Source organism: Budorcas taxicolor, chromosome 2 (assembly GCF_023091745.1).
Source record: "Budorcas taxicolor isolate Tak-1 chromosome 2, Takin1.1, whole genome shotgun sequence".
Lineage (NCBI taxonomy): Eukaryota > Metazoa > Chordata > Mammalia > Artiodactyla > Bovidae > Budorcas > Budorcas taxicolor.
The window spans coordinates 170,058,372-170,079,074 of NC_068911.1; the positions used below are offsets into that span (position 1 = coordinate 170,058,372).

General features: G+C 53.5%; 1 protein-coding gene across 1 annotated transcript; it reads left to right on the forward strand.

Annotated features, from left to right (window-relative positions):
* The first annotated feature begins 550 nt into the window (after positions 1 to 550).
* FGR (FGR proto-oncogene, Src family tyrosine kinase) lies at positions 551 to 19,658 on the forward strand. Its single transcript, XM_052656584.1, has 13 exons — positions 551 to 613; positions 8,251 to 8,320; positions 9,317 to 9,546; positions 10,018 to 10,120; positions 10,890 to 10,988; positions 14,655 to 14,758; positions 15,199 to 15,348; positions 16,030 to 16,185; positions 16,312 to 16,491; positions 17,253 to 17,329; positions 17,564 to 17,717; positions 18,490 to 18,621; positions 18,730 to 19,658. The coding sequence occupies exons 3-13, from the start codon at positions 9,327 to 9,329 to the stop codon at positions 18,936 to 18,938; spliced, it is 1,584 nt and encodes a 527-aa protein (XP_052512544.1). The 5' UTR covers positions 551 to 613; positions 8,251 to 8,320; positions 9,317 to 9,326; the 3' UTR covers positions 18,939 to 19,658.
* The last annotated feature ends 1,045 nt before the right edge of the window (positions 19,659 to 20,703 follow it).

Sequence of the window (20,703 nt, forward strand, 5' to 3'; positions counted from 1 at the left end):
AGTGGCTCTGATAACAGCAGCCTTGGGTCAACTGGCTGTGAGAACTCGGGTTAAGGCCTGTCCCGGTGTGGTCCTCGAGTTTTCTCAGTTGCAAAGGCCAGAGAGCAGAGCAGTGGTGGAGAAATGCCCCCTCTTAACCTCAAATGCAATAATTCTAAATGAGCAGGTGCTTCTGGGTGTGAGGAATCTGCCCCTTTGAAGGGGGTCTCGGGGAAGTCTGTGCTAAGGGTTCAGATCTGGGGAGAGGAGCCGGGGTGGGGTCGGGGTTGCGGGGGGAGGCCTGGGAAAACCGAGCAGCGGTAACTCGGGGGAGGTGGGAAGCGGGGGCGGGAGGGCCTGGGATGTGAGGGCCCCTCCCCGCTGCCGCCGGGCAGCTGGCTTGGGGCTGGGGCGTGACTGCAAATTCTCCCCGTCGCCACCGCCACCGCGCGCCGCCGCGGCTGCAATAAGAGAAGTCCGAGGCGGCTTCCTCCTCCCTGACCAGAGGGGCCCGCGGTCAGAGGCGGGCAGCACCCCCGTTTGCTCGCCCCCACCCCTGTCGGCACTCGTGGCTGCTGGGAGCCCCGGCCGGCTAGCCCCGGGGTCAGTCAGAAGCGGTCTCGCCTGGGACCAGGTAGGAGCCGTCGGGGGAGCTGGAAGGGCCGGCGGTGCCCCGCCCCCAGTCCCTTCGTGGCTGGGAAGAAAGGGGGACGTGGGGTGCGGAGAGGAAGCCCTAAACCTGGGGAGGGGAGCTGAGGGCGTTGAAGGCCAAAGGGTCCTCACCCCGCAAAGGACATAAGAAGGAAAACGGAGGAACTCTGGAAAGTGAAAAACTGATACAGTCTGGGGAGAGGGCTGAGGGAAGGCCGGGAAAGTAGACTTAAAAGACGCTCCCAAAAAAGATCTGGTGGGAACCTGCAAAGACGAAGCTGGGAAGGGGCTGAGTCAGAAGAGGAAAACTGAGGGGATCCTCAAAAGGGTCTGGGTTGAGAAACTAAAAGAGACCTTGAAAGTGAGACTCTGGGGAGAAGCTGAGGGGTCTGGAAGAGAGGGACGACTTTTAGGTGGGCGGGGAGGGGGTCTGCCAAAAAGGAGTCAAGGAAAACCGTTTCTGGAGGACGCGGAATGTGGGTCGCAATCCCGAGGGTCCAGGAAGCCCCTCTATCCGAAATCGGCAGAAGTCGGAGGTGGGGTGAGGCCAGCGGCCGGGAGGGGAGGGGAGGCTGTCACAAGCGCCCCCCTAGACACTCCAGCCCCGCACAGGTGGGCGGGTCCGGGCTGGCGAGGGGACTCCTGCAACGCGCCGGAGGCGTGGGTCCTGGTTTCCTGGGGAAGTCCCCGCCCTCGGCAGGGATGGGCCTCTCTGGGTGCCCCCTCCCCTCCCGCAGCGGTGATCTCGGTCCACGTTCCTCTCGGGATCCGGGAATTGCTGGCCGCCCCGACGGAAATCCTGTCTTTGACCGCGATTGCCGGGAGGGGCTGTCTCCATGGTAACAAGAGGGCGGAGGGACCTAGCCCAGCGCTGGGCTGCCTCGGGGCTCAACGCCCGCGCTGCCCTCTGTGGTCTCCTCCCCGACCCCCATTTTGAGTCCTTAGTTCCGGGCGAGCTGCGGGGCCGAGGAGTAAGGCGAGGATGTGCAGGTGTTCAGGGATCGGGGCGGTGGGGGATCTGCAGTCTCAGGGTCTTAGCCAGACTGGAACCTGGATTGCTGTGTGACTTTAGGCAAATTATGGGGCCTCTCTGGGCCTTAATTTCCTCATTTGCATTGTGTAGGAAATTATCCCTGCCCCTACCCAGCTTCCATCCCCCAGCTTATCCCCAGTCGTGGGATTCGGGTGGACTAAGCTGTTTCCCCCACCCCCCACCCCACCCGGTGTCCTGGGGGTAGCCTCTTCAGTTTCTCATAAGCATAGAGCTGGACCAGAAAGCCTGACAGGGCCTCCAGGGACCAAAACACAGGTGACTTCTTATAAAATAAATATTTGTGGGTCTGTTGAGGCCCCATACTGGGAAAGTCAGCCAGTTTGAGACTGTCCTTGACCCTTCCCCTTATTTATTTTTATTTTTTTGGTGATTTGTGTGTGTGTGTGTTTATGATATAAACACTGGTTTGTCAGCAAGTTTTGCTCTTCTCAATTCCAAACAATGCAAAGTTCAAGAATATGGATTTTATTGAAACTTCATTTTCTTTTTTAAAATTGTTTTATTAAAAAAAAAAATGTTTGGTCATGCTGCGTGGCACATGGGATCTTAGTTCCCCAACCAAGGATCGAACCCATGCCTCCTGCATTGGAAGCGTGGAGTCTTAACCTCCAGACTGCCAGGGAAGTCCTGAAACTTCATTTTATTGAAACCAGTGATCTCTGAGTCTTTTGATATCCTCTCATCTGTGAGTGTGGTGGTGGGAGAGCGAGGCTCTGTTCCCACTTCTCAGATGGGAAGATGGAGGCTCGGGAGTGAATAACTGACAGGTCAGCAGTAGGGACCCAGAAGCCGGGCATCCTGTCCCTGATGTGGTGAAGGATGTAGACAGAACTGAAACCTACATTCCCTCCTCATCCCTACCAAATTCCGTTGCCCTCTGGAGAGGAGAGGGAAGCCGGGTTGGTGGCGGCGGTGGCGGGGGCGGTGGTCAGTGGTGAAAGAACATATGGGTTTTCTAGGCTGTGTGGCTGGTTCTTGCTTTCCAGTGGGTGTGAAGCTGTGAGTGAGGGTGGAGAGTGTTTGTGAGTATGGTTTGGGCTTTGAGTGAATGAGCTTGAGCATGTGAGCATGTGTGTGGGTGTTTGGGTGTTCTCTGCAGCCACCTGGGGCTGATGTGGCAAAGGAAGTGGCCAGACCTTGGGAGGATGGGTAGGGGGACCCCAGGGCTGGGAAAGAGGACTCAGAGCCCTTCCTGCACAGAGTCAACCAGGATGGCTTCTGACTGAACCTGGGGAAGGGGACTTCCTGTCTGGGCGCGCTGTGAAATTCAGACTCCTACTCCTTCAGTTCCCCCTGGACCAGCTCATGGCTTTCCATCCCCCAAGAATCTCAAGTCTCTCAAGATCTCTGTTTTAGAGGCTAGCGGGTAGGTTTTCAGCAACCGATGAGAAAACACTTATACCCACAAGAAGTGGAGAAAATTCAGCTGACACGGTGAGGACCCTGTGGAGGGGAAAGCTAGTGTGGCCCCTCCCTCACCCCCACACACTGGCTTTACCAAAGTGATAGAATCAGAGCTGGCTATGTCTTCTTAGCCCCTGGGTGTTAGGGGTGGGGGTGATAGGCCTGAGTGATGTGAGATGGTTGGAGGTTCTATGAGAGATGAAGGCCTCAGTGAGGGAGATGGAGGCTCAGGAAGGGCACTGGAGCCAAGGAGGGGTGGAAGGTCTCAGTGAGGAATGGAAGCCTTCATCAGAGGGTCAGGCCTTGGTGAGGGATGGGGTGCGGCGAGCCTGAGACTCGGGCCTGCCCACTGGGCCAGCCTGAAGCCCTGAGGAGAAGCCGGAACTCTTGCTGGATGGTGGTTTCCTGCCCCTGTTCAGTCCCAGTTCCCTTTTGGTGAAATCCCCCAGGCGGCTGGGCTGGCTCAGCCCTCCCACCTCACCCTGAGCACTTCTCTTTCTTCTCTGCCTCGTCACTTCTCCTCCCTCGGCCTTGGAGGGGGCTTCCTGAAGGGAAGGGGCCAGAAGTGAAAGTTCACCTAGCAACTACAGTTGCCCCGGGTGCTCTCGGGGGCTTGACCACAATTGAGGCTCAGGAGCAACCCCAGGAGGCAGGGATTGAGATTCCTATTTTTTAGGCGAAGAAACTGCAGCTCAGCGAGAAGTGAAGTGACCTGCCCAGTGGCTCAAGTCAGTTAGAATTTGAGCCGAAATCAGTCTCCAGATCCCACAGATACTTGGCAGAAATCAGGGGGAAACAGGACATCCTGTGTCTACATCAAAGCCCTGATGTGGTGTTGGCAAGTATAGACCGAAGAAAGGATGGGTGCATCTGGGGCTCCTGTGTCCAGGAGGAGGGGTGGGAGGCGGGCAGTTTCTCCACTTTATGGCCAGCTGCCATATATATGGCAGGGGTGGTATGAGCAGTTGTCCGGGGACTGGGTAGGAAATATGACATTCACCAATCAGGGAGAACATGACCCCCCTGCTCAGGCTTTGGAGAGCACAGCTGGGAACAGAACTCTGTACTTGAATTAATAGTCCTGGCTTTGAATCCCAGGTCTGGCTGTTTGACCTCCAGCAACTCACTTCCCCTCTCCACACAAGAGAGAGGTAGACTGATAAATCATCCCTGGGGGCCTTTCTAGCTTTGCTGCTTGTGATTCTCAGCCTCCCTTAACCACAGTGGCCAAGAGCCTTCCGAACAACTGCACGGAAGATACAGATGCAAAAACAGATGCTCAGAAGGCTGATGTCATTCAATCAAGGCCCCAAAACTTGGGAGGGCCACACAGAGGGAGAGATGCTGAAGGTGGGAACACCGTGGTCCAGGATTGGACCTCAGTTCTGACATCCACAACCTGATCTTGACCCAGATCAGACTTTGGAAGCCAACTCCTGTCAACCAGATGTCCAAGAGGCCTGTTTATTAACAGACTCAAGTCCCTGCAGTGACCAGAACACTTGTGGCGGGTCTCTGAGCCACTTCCTTTGTAAGCAGGCAACCTATATCAGCCCTGAGAAAAGAGAGAGACTTGGATTCAGATTCTAAGGGCTATTGAAAATCGGTGGTTGCTGAGAGACCCTGGGCAGGTCACTTCCCCCTCACTGGGCTGTAAGGAGGATTCAGGGTGTGTAGCACAGGGCTTGGCACTCTGGGGGGGCTCGTGAAGGTACATAACTGTATTGCTTTCACAAGGACTTCAAAATAAGCAGTGCTTAAGATGGACTTTGGAGCCAAATTGCTTGGGGTTGTGTTTTAGCTTCCCCTTATTCACTGTGTAGATAATCTTTGGGAAGTTATTTAACACTTTTGTGACTCGGTTTCCTTATCTGTAAAATAGGGGTAATAATAAAACCTACCTCATAGGGTCACTAAATGAGATCAATCATGGGATTTGCTTGGCACTGTGCCAGGCACAGAGTGACGTGAAGTGAAGAGAACTGAAAGTTGCTCAGTCGTGTCTGACTCTTTACAGTCCCATGGACTGTATCCTGCCAGGCTCCTCTGTCCATGGAATTGTCCAGGCCAGAATACTGTAGTGGGTGGCCATTCCCTTCTCCAGAGGAATCTTCCCAACCCAGGGATGGAACCCAGGTCTCTCGAATTGCAGGTCTTTACTGTCTGAGCCACCAGGGAAGCCCCAGGCACAGAGTAGGTGTTTAATACTTTAACGTTTTAAAACTAATAGTTATTTGCCTTCCCACCCGCTTCCCCAGACTTCTGGAAGTCAAATTATGCTCCTAGGCATTGGTGGCTTGTAGCTGAGTTGAGAGCTAGTGGAAGACAAAGATTCCTGGGGGCTGTTTCCATGCAGATGCTGAGCAGAGAGGCCCCTCCGTGTTCCCTTTCTCTTTTGTCTGTCTTTGCCTCTTTTAGTTCTCTCTGTCTCGACCCCTCTCTTTCTCAGTCTCTGTCTGTCTCTGTCTCGCTGCCTCTCATTTCAGTCTCTGTTTGTCTCTTTGTTTCTTTCCGGCAGCGGTATGCTGGAGCCAGCTACCTAGTACTGGCCCTGGGGAGCTGATTCTGCAAATCTTTTTCCAGCGCAGCGTTCAGCAAGTCACTTCAGTAACTTGAAATCGGCCATGGTGGGAATATTTACACCATGGAAATCAGCAAATGCTACAAATCTGGGCCTTTTTATTCCCCCGTTTCTTTTAAGAGTCAGTGTACCAGCATACCCTCACCCCTGCCCCCCCCCGCCCACACCATCAACCTTGCCAGGGCTCTCCCTCTGCCTCCTTCTTGGAGGGTCTCTGAACCCCCTCCCCATTCCAGGCTTGCAGAATTAGGGGATCCCCTTAGGCTGACTTTTAAAGATGGGGGTAACAGGTACCTGCGTATTGTTGGAAGTGGCAGCATCATGTCTAAGTGGGAACTCAAGAGATCGTATAAGTTTGAAACTTATCGAGAGGAGCTCTGTGTGGATCTGTGACTGGGCTAGGGGAGGACTACATATATCTCTGGGTTTCCCGGTGGAGGCTCAGTATACCAGTGTGTGCTTGAAGGAATGGCTGGAAGCCTCTGTGTCTGTGACCAGGCAATGGAGAGAAGTGGTTCAGATTCTGGAACCAAGTGCCAGGATACCTCATCTGTGTGGCCTTGGGCAAGTTTCTAAACCACTCTGTGCCTTGGGTGCCTTAGCATTAATCATAATCCTTAACCTTGTAGAGTTGTCGTGAGGATAAAATGAGGTAATATGTGTAAAGTGTTTAATGCAGTGGCTGACACAGAGGAAGGCTATAATGGCAGAGGCTCTGTGTGTGTGTGTAGATGGATGAAGGCTGAAGGTGTGTGTCTATTCATAGATGTCTATGTCTGTGAATCTGTACAGAGGAGCTCAGAGAGAGAGTCCATGTGAGGCACTGTTGTGTAGCTGAGGGGACGGGGTGTCAGTGTGCTGGGAGGGCTGTGTGCCATCTGAGATGTGTGTGTGTCTTCCTGTGAGAAGACCTCCATTCTCACCCTGTAGGTTGTGTTTTCCTCTTACCCCCATCTGTCCCCTGGGTGCCTGAAATCCCCTCCCTTGGCTCAAGATGCCCCTCCTCCACCTCTGCGTCTGTTCTCTCCCTGAGCCTAACCAGCCCTGTAGCCCTTGTAGCCCTTCAGACAGTGGCTTCACCCCAGGGGAGGGGTCCTAAGGTCCTGAGGTGAAGATCTCGGCAATGGCTTGGTGAACAGGGGCTATTTTGGAGCTCAAACCACAGCCCGCCTCATAATTCACCACATGGGTGTCACCCCCTACACATACACGGGAGAATGGTTGCAGCGGAGCATGAGACAGGCTGGTGGGTCTAAAGCGGGGATCACAAGGCACTGGTGTGACAGAGCCATCAGCCAAGCAGCTAGATCCAGTGATCCAGGAAGGTTTCCCAGAAGAGGTAGGTGGTGCAGGCTGGACAGGTGGGCAGGACCCATAGAGAGGAGAAGGGAACCAGACTCAGGAGTCGAGAAAGGCGAGGCGGGACACCTGTCCTGAGGGTCCTCTGGGAGAAATGAAGGCACACCGGATTGGCCCCACCCTAGAGCTCACATCCGGAGAAGGCAATGGCACCCCACTCCAGTACCCTTGCCTGGAAAATCCCATGGACGGAGGAGCCTGGTAGGCTGCAGTCCGTGGTGTCGCTAAGAGTCGGACACGACTGAGCGACTTCACTTTCACTTTTCACTTTCATGCATTGGAGAAGGACATGGCAACCCACTCCAGTGTTCTTGCCTGGAGAATCCCAGCCTGGTGGGCTGCCGAGTCAGACACAACTGAAGTGACTTAGCAGCAGCAGCAGCAGAGCTCACATCTGAGGAAGTCGAGCCCTTTCCCCAGCAGTTCCTCTCTGAGTGTTGCAATGGCAGAGTTTCTGGCAGGGTGTGGAGAGCCCTTGCTCAATGACCTGCCTGCCTTGTCACTCAGAAGACACAGCTACCGGGAAAGCCTTGGCTCCCTTGGGGGCTTCCCAAGGGACCTGGTGGTCCTGACTTCTGACCTGGGCCTTTCCGTGGTGTGGAACAAGCTCTGGAGGTAGGTGTCCATCTTCCCTCGACTATTCAATGTAGTCCTGGGGCTGCTGGGGTTTACCCAGACCAGGGAGGGGTGCCAAGGCAGAGCTCAGAGGGAGGGCTTGGGTTTAGGAGACAGTGACCAGAGGCCTAGAGGGAACTGAACAGGGCTGATAGAAATCCTGTTAGAGACCTGGGTCTAACCCAGAGATGTGCTTACATGAGTGTACGAGTCTGTGAGCCTGAGTGGGCAACCTGTGTGCACGTGCGTGTGCGCACGTTGCCGTGACGCGAGCTTGGGCTCGTGTGAGTTGGTTGTGTCGCTGTGTGCTGGTGCTGCTGAGCCCGCTCGGCAGGGGTGTGCTGTGAGTGTCGAGGGTGACTGTGCCGCTGTGTGTGCTGCTCGTGTGCTGATGTGTCAGGTGGAGATGAGTGTGAGAGGGCTGGTGTGGGTGGTGGGCCTTGTGTGAGGGTGGATGATTAAGTGAGCCATGGAGGCCAGGAGGAAAAGGAAGGAGGAGTCCTGTCGGGGCAGAGCCCAGGCCCCTGGCTTCCCTGGAGAGGACACGTGTGGGCATCTGGCCGCCAGAAGCCTGGCAGGGACTTCATCTTCTGTGTCCTCTGTCCAGCCCTCAGGTCTCCGGCCCCTCCCAAGGACCATGCCGCAGCCCTACTGACGCAGGAGTAGGGGCCTGAGGGGTGAGTGGGGGCTGAGGGCTCCCCGGGTCAGGAAATGGGGTGGCGGTGGCCTTTCTGGGCCCCACAATTCCTCACAGCCCCTTCCTCCTACAAGGGCCCTGTTGCTAGGTAACAGATGGGGGAGCGAGAGTGAGACAGCTTGAAAGGCCAGAGGCTGGACCCACGACAGGAAATGGCCTTGATCCCCCTCTGCAGGGACTCTCCAGGTGCAGGCACACAGGCCTCACACACACTCACACACAAACACGCATCGGCACACAGACATGCGCACATGCACAGACATGCACATACCCACACGGACTGACGCAGACCTGCACACACAGATACATGCAGGCAGGCAGGCACAAATACTCCCACACAGGGCTACATGCACGGTCATGACACGCAGACGCACTCACTCACACACACCTGCAAACACAGAGACACACACATACATGCTGACACAGAAACGCATACATATGGACACATTCCAGCAGATGAGCACACAGAGACGTTTCATACAAGAACACACTCACATACACACAGACATAGACATTCACAAAGAGCTGCCTAGATACACACAAAGACAAGCACCCATGAGCAAAGTCACAAATACTAAGAGACACATGAAAGACACACACACACACGCAAGCACTCTGAGGGGGGTCATCACACACACACACACATGCAAGCACTCTGAGGGGGATCATAGAAACCCAACACACTGAAGCAATAGGAGGCAAAAACATGTACATAAACACAGAAATATCTTGAAACAGAAAACCAGTCCTGTGGCGGAGATATATACTCTCCAGAAACACTAATGCAGCTGTGGGGGAGGACAAAATGGAGACCCTGCCCCCCTTTATCCCTCACTTAGGGAGAACTCCCCCCGCCAGGCCTGAGTGAGGCAGCTGCACGCCTCTGCACACTATATGTCAGTGTGCATGCAGGTGTGCCTAGGGTGGCATGTCTCACGTGGACCCCTGAGTGAACCATGCCCCCCTTCTGTAGCAGGGCACCTGGCATGGGCTGTGTGTTCTGCAAGAAGTTGGAGCCGGGGGCCAAAGAGGATGATGGTCTGGAAGGGGACTTCAAGAACTATGGGGCTGCAGACCGCTACGGCCCCGACCCCACTCAGAGCCGGCCTGCATCTTCCTTTTCCCACATCCCCAACTACAACAGCTTCTCCCCTCAGCCCGCCAGCCCCGCCTTCCTCGATGCGGGCACCATCCGGGGCATCTCAGGTGAGGCCAGGGGGCTGGAGGCAAGCACTGACTGGACCCTCACAGGACCTCAGGGGAGAAGAGACTTGGCCTTGTCCTTCAGAACCTCCAGGATGACTTGGGAGACACAGCCCTGCTTTTAGCGCAGTCTGAGGGAGCCCGTCCAGCCCTACCCTCAGAAACTCCCATCTGAGGGGCAGACAGAGCTCTGTTCCCCGTCTGACGAAAGGACCCTGAAGACAGTTACCAGTGGGATGTCTGCATGGTGGGGGAGAGCAGAAGGGACTCACAGGGAGCCCCCAGGGGAGGAGGGATGAGCTCGATGGTATCTGTCCTCAATCCATAGGGTCCAAATCAGAAATCCACTGGATTCCAAAGACCTTTGAGCTCCAGGGCACTGCCTCAGTGGAAAGGCAGAGAGCCTGTCTGAGGAACAGGACTCTGGGGGTGCAGCCTCAGGGAGCCCTCTGATGAGTAACCCTGACTCTGCAGGGATTGGGGTGACCATGTTCATCGCCCTTTATGACTATGAGGCCCGAACGGAGGATGATCTCACCTTCACCAAGGGCGAGAAGTTCCACATCCTGAACAACACGTAAGTGATCAGGCCCCCCCGGCTCAGGACCCAGAGAAGAATCTTACTGGTCCTTGTCCTCGGGAAATGCCAGTCTAACTGGAGAAAGAGACAGGACAATAACAATCTCTGGGTAACTGCTACTATGTAGGGGAAGCCTGAGGAACTATGCGCACGGAAAGAACACCAATCACGGCCTCTAGGGTAGTAGTGATCAGGGTAGGCTTTCTGGAGGAGATGATTTCTAAGCTGAGACCAGAAAAACGAAGAGACATTGAAAGAAGAGGTGACAAAAAAGGAAGAAAGTTAGAATGAAACTAAACGATGACTTCTGGAAACCACCAAGTGGTTCAGATTAGAAGGGTCATAAAGTCTGAAGTGCGGAACAGATCCTGGAGGACTGGGTGGGAACAGTGTCCGCAGGGCTTTTTAAGCCATCTTGAGGAGTCTGGATTTTATCAAGAAGGAAATGTAGCCATTGGAGGGGTTTTTAATGGGGAAGTGACCTAGTTAGCTGTTCACTGCCTGCCCAAACCCCAGCCCAGCTGAGGTGCCAGAAAAGAACGCCAGGAGGCCCAGATGTCCCCACACACACTCCTTCTGCAGGGAAGAGCTCCCAGGGCAGCTGCAGTGGCTGGGGGCAAAACAGGCAAAAGCCCTGGGGGTGGTATGTGCCGGGTGAGGGGTTGGCAGGGCCAGTGTTTGCCTGATCTTTGAATGTGACCCTGCCTGGCCCCATGGTGCCCCAGGGGCTAGGTTGCCAACGAAACCCTCTGTTCTGTGTCTCCAGCGAGGGTGACTGGTGGGAGGCTCGGTCCCTCAGCTCCGGACACACTGGCTACATTCCCAGCAACTACGTGGCCCCTGTGGACTCCATCCAGGCTGAAGAGTGAGTAAAGTAGGGGGACGCCTTAAGGGCAGGGCTCTGGAGTCCAGATTCAAGCCACTCTTGAGCAAGTCGCAGCTACACTTTGAGCCGGTCTCCTTATCTATAATCCAGTAAGGTCATCGTGAGGATACAAGAAGATAAGAGAGATGATACTAATAGTAGGTAATATTATCCAGCACGCACCATATTCTGAGCACTATTCAGAGTGCTTTCTGTGTACTAACAAAGTCGACTCTTTGTAGCCCACCAGGCTTATCCATCCATGGGATTCTCCGGGCAAGGATACTGGAGTGGGTTGCCATTTCCTTCTCCAGAGGATCTTTCCGACCCAGGGATTGAACCCGGGTCTCCCGCATTGCAGGCAGACACTTTAGCCTCTGAGCCACCAGAGAAGCCCAACTAATACTATACTGGTTTACAAATGAGGAAACTGAGGCAGAGAGAAATTAAATATCCTGCCCAAGTTCACATGGCTAGTAAGTACGTGGAGCTGGTATTTGAACCCAGCTAGTCTGGCTACATTTGCTAAGTGTTATATATTTATGAAAGTGAAAGTTAGTCACATAGTCATGTCCAACTCTTGGGCAATCCTGCGGACTGTAGCCTGCCCAGCTCCTCTGTCCATGGAATTCTCCAGGCAAGAGTACTGGAGTGGGTTGCCATTTCCTTCAACCCAGGGACTGAACTCGGGTCTCCTGCATTGCAGGCAGATTCTTTCCCAACTGAACCACTAAGGAAGCCATATATAGACATATATTCTCTCAGTGATAACAACTGTGTATGAGTTTTTAAAACACTGTGAAGTGCTAAACACATAGAAGGAGACATTACTTAGAATTAATTCTGTTAAGCAATCAGAGAAATATCATTTTTTAATACCCTGATGAAATTGAGATACTGTGACAGGTACTTTACATACCTTGATTCATTTAATTCTCTATGGATACTATTATTATCCCATTTTAAGGATGAGGAAACTGAGGCTCACAAACACTTTTTAATCTAGCTTCACATATACATCCATATATAGGAAAAGTAGAGATTGGAGAGACTGCAGAGTGGGAGTCACCAGGACTTGGTGACTGATTTGCTGCTGGGCTGTGGGAAGTGAGAAGGATCCAAAGTGACCCACAGGCTTCTTGTAGAGCCGAGTAGGTGCTGTTTACTAAAGTGGGGAACCCAGGAACAGGTACAGATACATGAGAAGGGGCTTGTGAGGTTGAATTCATGGAGAGGAACACCCACAATTAAGTCAGCAGTTAGATTAGGTGTGCTTTGCATGAGAGCTGCCCAGCCCATGCTAAGCCATGCGCCTGCATTAGCCCAGATGAAGGGGCATCCTTTTCTAACTAGTACTGAGATTCCTTAGTTTGTTGGCTGTGGCTCTTGCAGAGGTCACGCCTGGGCTGGGGTGGAAATTCAGGACTCTTCAGAGTAGAAAGAATCATCAGAGCTGCATAGAGGTGTGAAGGAAGAAAATGAAAGAGACTGGTCCTAGGACCCAACTCTGGAAAAAGCCGGGCATGAGGGAGCAGGAGCTGTTGGCAGACCAGGCCAGGCCAAGTCAGAACAACCAAGAAGGCAGAGGGAGGTTTCAGGAAACAAGAGAGGGAATGTCAGAAGCTGCCACGGGATTTGGCAACAGGGTTGACCTTGGTGAGACATCCCTCCACGTGAAGTGAGGGTGGAGGCCAGACAGCAGAGCCTGGGAGGGAGTGGGAGGTGAGGAAGCAGAGACCCAAGTGTGAAGGGCTTTTTCAAGTGAAGGAAGGTGAGAGATAGAGCAGAACGTTGGGGGTAAGATAGAACTTAGAATGGTTTCCTTTGGGGAAAGAAGAAGTGTGGCCCCATGTAGGGGCTGGTGGTGTGGAGAGGAGGCAGATGCAGGCTGGTCGGTGGGGGAGAGGTGTCCCTGAGCAGAGGCCAGTGGACAGGCTCCAGAGCTCAAATGGCAGGAGGCCTTCATCTGGAGAGGGTGATAGGAGGCTTCTTGGAGGAGAGGAGGTGATGAGGCAGGTGAGAGATGTGGGGGTCCACATCTCAGAGGCAGTGCTGTGAAGCTCTGAGAGGTGCTCCGTGCAGCGTCGTGGTTAAGAGCGCTGTCGTGGTTAAGAGTGCAGGCCCGAGACCAGACAGCTTGGGTTCCTATTCTGGCAGCACAGCTTAACAGCCGTGTAGCTGGGTAAGTTGCTTAACCACTAGGTATTTCAATTTCCTCATCTGTCTAATGGGGGTTAATAACAGTACTTATTTCACAATATTGTTATAAGAATGAAATGAATACACACATGTAAGACAGCAGAGCCTGACACAGAATAGGTGCTGTTATTGTTAAGTCAATAATTAAGGAAGTAGCTAATGTCAAGGTGTGAGGAGGGGGCAGAGCATTGAAAAAACTTGAGAATGTGATCTGTCTACACAGCTTCTCCTTTCCCCACTCTGCCTGCCCTCCTGGACACAACTCGCCAATGCCTTTCCTTGTTCCCCAGACTGTGCCTGGTAACCAGGTGTGGCTTGACGTCCCAGAGTTCACTGAGACTGCCACCTCCCTTAATTTGAAAACCGTGCTCCTTTTAATTCAGCCCAAGGTGATCACAAGCCAATTTAGTGATCGAATGACACCTGAGTCTTCTGTGGCACCTCTGGTCACTTTGGCTCTCCTCCCGCTGTAATCTCACCATTGGTTCAAGGCTACAGCTCAGTCCCAGGAAGTATATCCGAGAGACAGCAGGAATGCTTGAGGTCTGAGTTGAAGTTGAGACTTAGAACAACATCCAGGCTTTAGAGAGTGGAGGGAAAGAGGGAAAAGGGGACTTCCTGGTGGTCCAGTACTTAGGACTCAGCACTTTCACTGCCTTGGCCTGGGCTCAATCCTTGGGGCAGGGAACTAAGATCCTGCAAGTCATGCTCAATGGCCAAGGGGGTTAAAAAAAAGAAAGAAGAGTAGCAGAAAAGGGTGTTGTTCTGGATGCCAAATGAGGAAAGGGTTTGAGGAGTATGTGGAGAGAGGAATCTGAGTGACTGCGTGGGTTGGTGAGTAAAGAAGTAGGGTGGGAGGCAAAGGTTTTAGATAGAGCTCATCAGCTAGCCTTGTGGGCAGGTCAGTTCCCCTCTCTGAACCTCAAGTTCCTCATCTGTAAATGAGCCTATGGAAGGAGCTGTAGTGACTCCCTGATGAAGTCTAGCAATTTTAATTCAAGAGAAACTCAGAGAGGAGATTTCCCCAGTGGCCCAGTGATTAAGAATCCACTTTCCAATGCAGGGGACTGGGGTTCAACCCCTGGTCCAGGAGCTGAGATCCCACGTGCCACGGGGGCAACTAAGCCCATGCACGTAACTCTTGAGCCTGCCCTCTAGATTCTGTGAGCCCCAGCTAGGGAGAAGCCCTCCCAGCGAAAGGAAGATCCCTTGCCACCAAATAAATGAATAAGAGAGAAACCTGGAGAGTGAAGAGGAGAAAGCTAAGCTTCACTGGGCACCTCCTGTGTGCCAGGCATGCTCTGTGTCCCTGCTCTGGGATCCTCCTTGTCAGGCTGCAAAGCAGGTGTGTGACCCCCATTTCCTGGGTGAGGAAATCGAATCTTGGCTAGTGAGGTGACTTTTCCCGGGAGACTGAGTTGGGGGTTGAGCCAGGTGTATCTGATTCTTGCTGGCCTTTCCCAACAGGTGGTACTTCGGAAAGATCGGGAGGAAGGACGCTGAGAGGCAGCTGCTCTCCCCAGGGAACTCCCGCGGGGCCTTCCTCATTAGAGAGAGCGAGACCACCAAAGGTGAGGGCTCTGCCACTGCCCACCCAGTGGGGGCAGCCTAGCCATTTGGGTGGGGCTAGGAGCAGTGGTCTTCCCTTGTGGCTCAACTCGTGAGGAATCTGCCTGCAATTTGGGAGACCTGGGTTCGATCCCTGGGTTGGGAAGATCCCCCGGAGAAGGGAAAGGCTACCCACACCTGTATTCTAGCCTGGAGAATTCCTGTATAGTCCATGGGGTCGCAAAGAGTCGGACACGACTGAGCAACTTTCACTTTCCCTTCACTTTCAGGAGCACTGGGGTGGGGCTTGGGACAGGGTTGGAGGGACTGAGCTAAGATGGGGACTGGGTTCAAGGGGTGTGGCCATCCAACTTCAGAGTCCCCAGCCTTTTGGGCTTCCCCAGGCTTCCAGACTGGGGCTGGTGAGGAGGAAAGCAGACCCAAAGGTGACCCTTGCCCATAGGCGCCTACTCCCTGTCCATCCGGGATTGGGACCAGACCAGAGGCGATCATGTGAAGCATTACAAGATCCGCAAACTGGACACTGGTGGCTACTACATCACAACGAGGGCCCAGTTTGACTCCGTGCAGGAGCTGGTGCAGCACTACCTTGGTGAGGGCCGCCCTTCAGGCTGGCGTGCGTTTGAGATTCCTGAACCAATTGGCTGAGACTGAGGTGCCCAGGGAAGGGAAAGGGCTCCCAAAGCAATTGTGCCTGGACCAGAACTAGAACCCAAGTGTCTGGACGCCTGGCCCAGGATCCTGCTCTGTAAGTTTCCAGAGGAAACTGAGGCGTGAAGCTCTGCATGGCTGGAGAGCGCCCCCCTAATGTCTGAGCTGAGTAGGAGACTGAATGGACTTGACTCGGAGGATGGGCTCTAGGGTGGAGGAGAAGGTTAGCATCCAACCCTGGTTTTTGCTTTGGTTGGTTATGCTGAGCATAGCTGTGTGGAAGGGCGAAGGCTTCCTGTCCACACCTTTGTCTGGAATTCCCAAGTCCATTTCCACCTGTCAGAATCCCATCTTATCCTTGGAGGCCCAGCTGGAGGCCACCTCTTATGGGAAGGCCGTCAGTCCTTACAGGAATCATCTCTCCCTCCGGTGCCACCTCCTTCCCTGGGCACCAACATGTTCACCTACTCAGTGGGCTGGGTTGCCTTCTACCCTGGCCTGTGACCCTCAACTGTGCCCTAGTGCCTTTTAACTGGTCTTGGAGGCTGGGGTGGGGATGAGGAATATGTGGAGCATCCTGGCCAGCCTTTGACCTTCAACTTCCCAATGCCCCACTGCCCAGAGGTGAACGATGGGCTGTGCCATCTGCTCACGGCAGCCTGCACCACCATGAAGCCGCAGACGCTGGGCCTGGCCAAGGACGCCTGGGAAATCAGCCGCAGCTCCATCACGCTGGAGCGCCGACTGGGCACCGGCTGCTTTGGGGATGTGTGGCTGGGTACGGAGGTCCCGAGAGCGGGGGAGGGGCTGTGGGTGGGGTAGTGGTGTGGGGGATCGGCCCGAGGCCGGGGCTAGGGCTGGGGGCGGCGGGGAGCTGGTCCAGACAAGCCTTTCCACGCGACAGGCACGTGGAACGGCAGCACCAAGGTGGCGGTGAAGACGCTAAAGCCGGGCACCATGTCCCCGAAGGCCTTCCTGGCAGAGGCGCAGATCATGAAGCTGCTGCGCCACGACAAGCTGGTGCAGCTGTACGCGGTGGTGTCCGAGGAGCCCATCTACATCGTGACCGAGTTCATGTGCCACGGTGAGGAGCGGGGTCAAGGAGGCGGGGTCTGGGAAGGCGGGGTTTTCAGGGGGAGTCCCAGTTTAAGGTGGGTGCATCTGGGGGAGGAACCGGGGTGGCGATTTGTGAAGGGACGAGGAACGCTGGGCAGAGTCCGAGTGAGGGGCCCCGGAATGAGAACAAAAACACTGGAAGTTTGGGCGGGGGCCAAGTTAGACAGGGCGGGGTCTGTGCCCGGGGACGGAGCCTTGTGGGGCGGTCCAAGACATCTGGGCAGAATAAGGTTGTCGGTGGGAATACGGTCTGGCCGAAATCCGTGAGGGGTTGAGGCACCTGGCGGGATCCCGAGTGGGTGTGTGTTTGGGGTTGAGGGGACGCGGATCTAGGGTGAGAGGACTGGGAGCAGGGGGTGGGGCCAAGCGAGAGAAGGCGCGCCCAAGGCTGGGAGTAGGGTCTTAACTGCTGCTTTTCTTTTTTTTTTAATTAACTTATTTTATTTGGAGGATAATTACTTTACAATACTGCATTTTTGCCATGCATCAGTATGAATCGACCATAGGGATACATGTGTCCCCTCCACTCTGAAGGTCCCTCCAGCCTCCCTCCCCACCTGTATCCCTTCAGGTCGTTGCAGAGCACCAGCTTTGGGTGCCCTGCTTCCTGCATCAAACTCGCACTGGTTATCTCTTTTGCATATGGTAATACATATGTTTGGGTACTATTCTCTCAAATCATCCCACCCTCTGCTTCTTGCTGCTGATTTTCTGAGTTCTTCTCCCCAGGTAGCCTGCTGGAGTTCCTCAAGGACCGGCAGGGCCATGTTTTGAAGCTGCCCCACTTGGTGGACATGGCAGCACAGGTAAGCTGAGACAGCCGCCTTTATCTCTCAGAGCCCCTCTTATCGTCTTCCACAAACCCCTGGGTCCTCCAGCACCTAGCCTGCTCCTGGAAGTGCAGCCCCAACGCCTGGACCATCTGTGCGACCTGAGGCAGGACCCTGCCCCTCTCTTTGGGCCTCAGTCTGAAAAATAGGATTTTTCAAATGATCACTTACACAAATATGGTGTCCTCATCTCTGAACCTTTGCCCCCAGGTTGCTGAGGGCATGGCCTACATGGAGCGCATGAACTATATTCACCGTGACCTCAGGGCAGCCAACATCCTTGTCGGGGAGCGGCTGGTGTGCAAGATCGCTGACTTTGGGCTGGCCCGACTCATCGAGGATGACGAGTACAACCCCCAGCAAGGTGCCCTGCCTCACCCCTCCTTCCAAGAGCTCCCCAGTGCACCAAGGGGCTACCATGGGGCCCCGCCTCCTCCCAGACCATCCAGGACACTCCTACTCCGATATAATATAAAAGGCAACTCTGGGTTCAAACCCAGCTCCTCCACTTACCAGTCATGTGGCCTTGGGCAAGTCACTTAACCTCTCTGGGAGCTGTCTTTTCTCACAATGGGATTCTCAGTGAACAATCCCAATGAAAATACTCAAACAATAGATATTTATCAAGCACCTCCTATGTGCCAGGCACCTCTATAAATCTCAAGTGAAAGACCATAGAGTGTAATAGCAAAAACGCTGTAGCCAGAATGTCTGGGTCTGAATCTTAGCCACGTGGAAGTTGGTATGATTTGGGCAAGTTATTAACTACTTAGTGCCACCTTTTCTTCTTCTACACAACAAGGATAATAAAAAAAAATAGTAATAAAACTCACAGGGTTTTTTTTTCCTGAAGGTTAAAATGAGTTATTGCATGTAAATTGCTTAAAACAGTGCCTGGCACATGGTAGAGGCTATACAGGTGTTAGCTATAATTATGATGAGAATTATTACAATGTTTGCAAAGTGCCCAGCAGTATACTACACTCTTAGCAAGTTCTGGCTAGATACCAGGTCTTTCCTGTTATGCCCAGAGACCTCTGTGCTTAGGGTTACCGTTCCCAAAGATGCCATTCTCTTAATCTAGCTATTCCCAGGGATTTCCTCACTAACTTTCTCTTCTCCCTTAATCTCTCTAGGGACCAAGTTCCCCATCAAGTGGACAGCCCCTGAGGCTGCCCTCTTTTGCAGATTCACTATCAAGTCAGATGTGTGGTCCTTTGGGATTCTACTCACTGAACTCATCACCAAGGGCCGAGTCCCCTACCCAGGTTTGCTGGGGGATGGGGAGGTGGAATGGTGGTCATGGGAAGAGCTTCTTCCTAGTTGCTTCTTCAGGAGGGGCTAGGCCCTCTGACTGACAGAGCCCTACCTTCCAGGCATGAATAACCGCGAAGTGTTGGAACAAGTGGAGCATGGCTACCACATGCCGTGCCCCCCAGGCTGCCCAGCATCCCTGTACGAGGTCATGGAACAAACCTGGCGTCTGGACCCGGAGGAGAGACCCACCTTCGAGTACCTGCAGTCCTTCCTTGAGGACTATTTCACCTCCACAGAACCCCAGTACCAGCCTGGGGATGAGACATAGCCTGATTGGGCATCAACCACCTCTCTGGGGGTGCCCACCAACCCCTTCCTATTCCTAGGGCTCTGGTCCCAAAACCCCCAGGGCTAGAACCCTATAGAGTCCTAGCATGTCAGAGCAAGCAAGTTGCTTTGGGTTCATCTAGGGCAACCTGTTCATTTTAGAGATGGGACAAATCGAGTCTCAGAGATCATCCCTCAGCCACTCTGGCCCCAAGCTCTGTCTCTCCTCTTCCCACTTAAGCCCCTACATGCCTCTAGCTTTCCTGCCTGTGCTCCTTCCCCCCAAAAAAGAAATGCTGAGATTTTTTTCTAGTTATTTATAAAATTGTATATCCTCTCCCTCACTTATCACCTGTCCCTTCTTTCCTACCTGTCAACCCACCCTGGTCCAGACCCCCAGAATTCACCTGCTCAATTCTCTCATGTCTGTAAGTTACAAACACAGAGAAAGTCTCTGGCAGATCCCTTTCCCACTGGCTGGATGCTGTAGTACATGACCGGGGTCCAAGCCCAGGGCAAAGGAGAGGGTTGCTGAGGGCTCATCACCTCTCTGAATCATGTGTGTGTTTACTGATTTTGTAAATAAGAAGAGTGACCATATGAATCCTTGAGCCATGAAAATCTTTTCCTGTGGGAGGGACGGTGGTCAGTGGGAGGTGAATGGGCCCGTTTTAGCTGCTGGGAGGAGGAGGAGGTTAGAGAGAGCCCTAATGGCTGCTAATCACAGGGTACCCAAGGTGTGTTCTAGGACACCCCAAAGTCCTGAATCTCATCCTCATATGAGCTTAGGATGAACTGAGAGATGGATATAGAATCAAGTAACTGGAGATCAAAATATCCCCTTTATTACTGATGTGGCTTTCAGTCCGCATGCAGTGGTTTCACTAAGTCTTTACTTGATTTCAGCAGATTTACTGTTCATCACAGGCACCTCAGCAGAACCTCAGGCCTCCTCCACTGAGGCGGGGGGAGGACCACAGTGGATCCTCTGAAGCTCCCCAGAAGGGACAAGGGTAGGGCTGGGTGGGCAGAGGCCTGAGAGTCTAGCTCCTTGGATTTCACTTGGGACAACTCTGCCTCCAAGGGGCTTTTGGAGAGGTTTGGAGGCAGTTCTGTTAGTCACAGTGATGGGCCGGGAGTGGGGGTTGGGGGTGGGGGGAGAGGGGGGAGCAATGGACAGGAAGTGGGGTACTTAACATCCTGACATGTACCTGTGCAGTGAAGACTTGTCCTACCCCCTGGGTCCCCCTTTGAGAAACTCCTGCAGCTGATGTGACTCTGGGTGGAAACAAGAACAGGGAATAAGGATTCCCCCCTCTCCCATTAAGAAGTGTTGACCCTTAACTTACTAAAAGAATAGCCAGGGGAAAGAGTCTGGGAGCTGGGAATTACAGCTATGCTTGGCAAACAATGACTAAGTATTGGCTCTGTGAAGGGCCCTTTGCTAGGCAGGAGCCTGGGAACACAGACCTGAACAAGATCTGTCCCTGTCCTGAAGGAGTTCACAGTCAGGCTGGGGAGAAATAGTAGTAATAATAATAACTCATTTATTAAATGTCAGCTGAATGCCTGGTGTGTTTACGGTCATCTTTTCATTTAATAGAGTCCTGAATCTGGTTCTATGATTAGCACCCCCATTTACAGGTGAGGAAACTAAGGCCCAGGGATTACCTGATGCACCAAGTTCACATATATATATGAGACAGAGCTGGGATCTGAACCAAGGCCCCCTTGCTTCCTCTGGGTTTTGGGAAAGGATCCTGTCT

Bases quoted from the DNA above. Each gene is read 5' to 3' on its own strand.
- FGR (XM_052656584.1), top strand. From the start codon at position 9,327: ATGGGCTGTGTGTTCTGCAAGAAGTTGGAGCCGGGGGCCAAAGAGGAT. The intron at 9,547-10,017 runs GTGAGGCCAGGG...CTGACTCTGCAG, and splicing joins CACCATCCGGGGCATCTCAG to GGATTGGGGTGACCATGTTC. The intron at 17,330-17,563 runs GTAAGCTGAGAC...CTTTGCCCCCAG, and splicing joins TGGTGGACATGGCAGCACAG to GTTGCTGAGGGCATGGCCTA.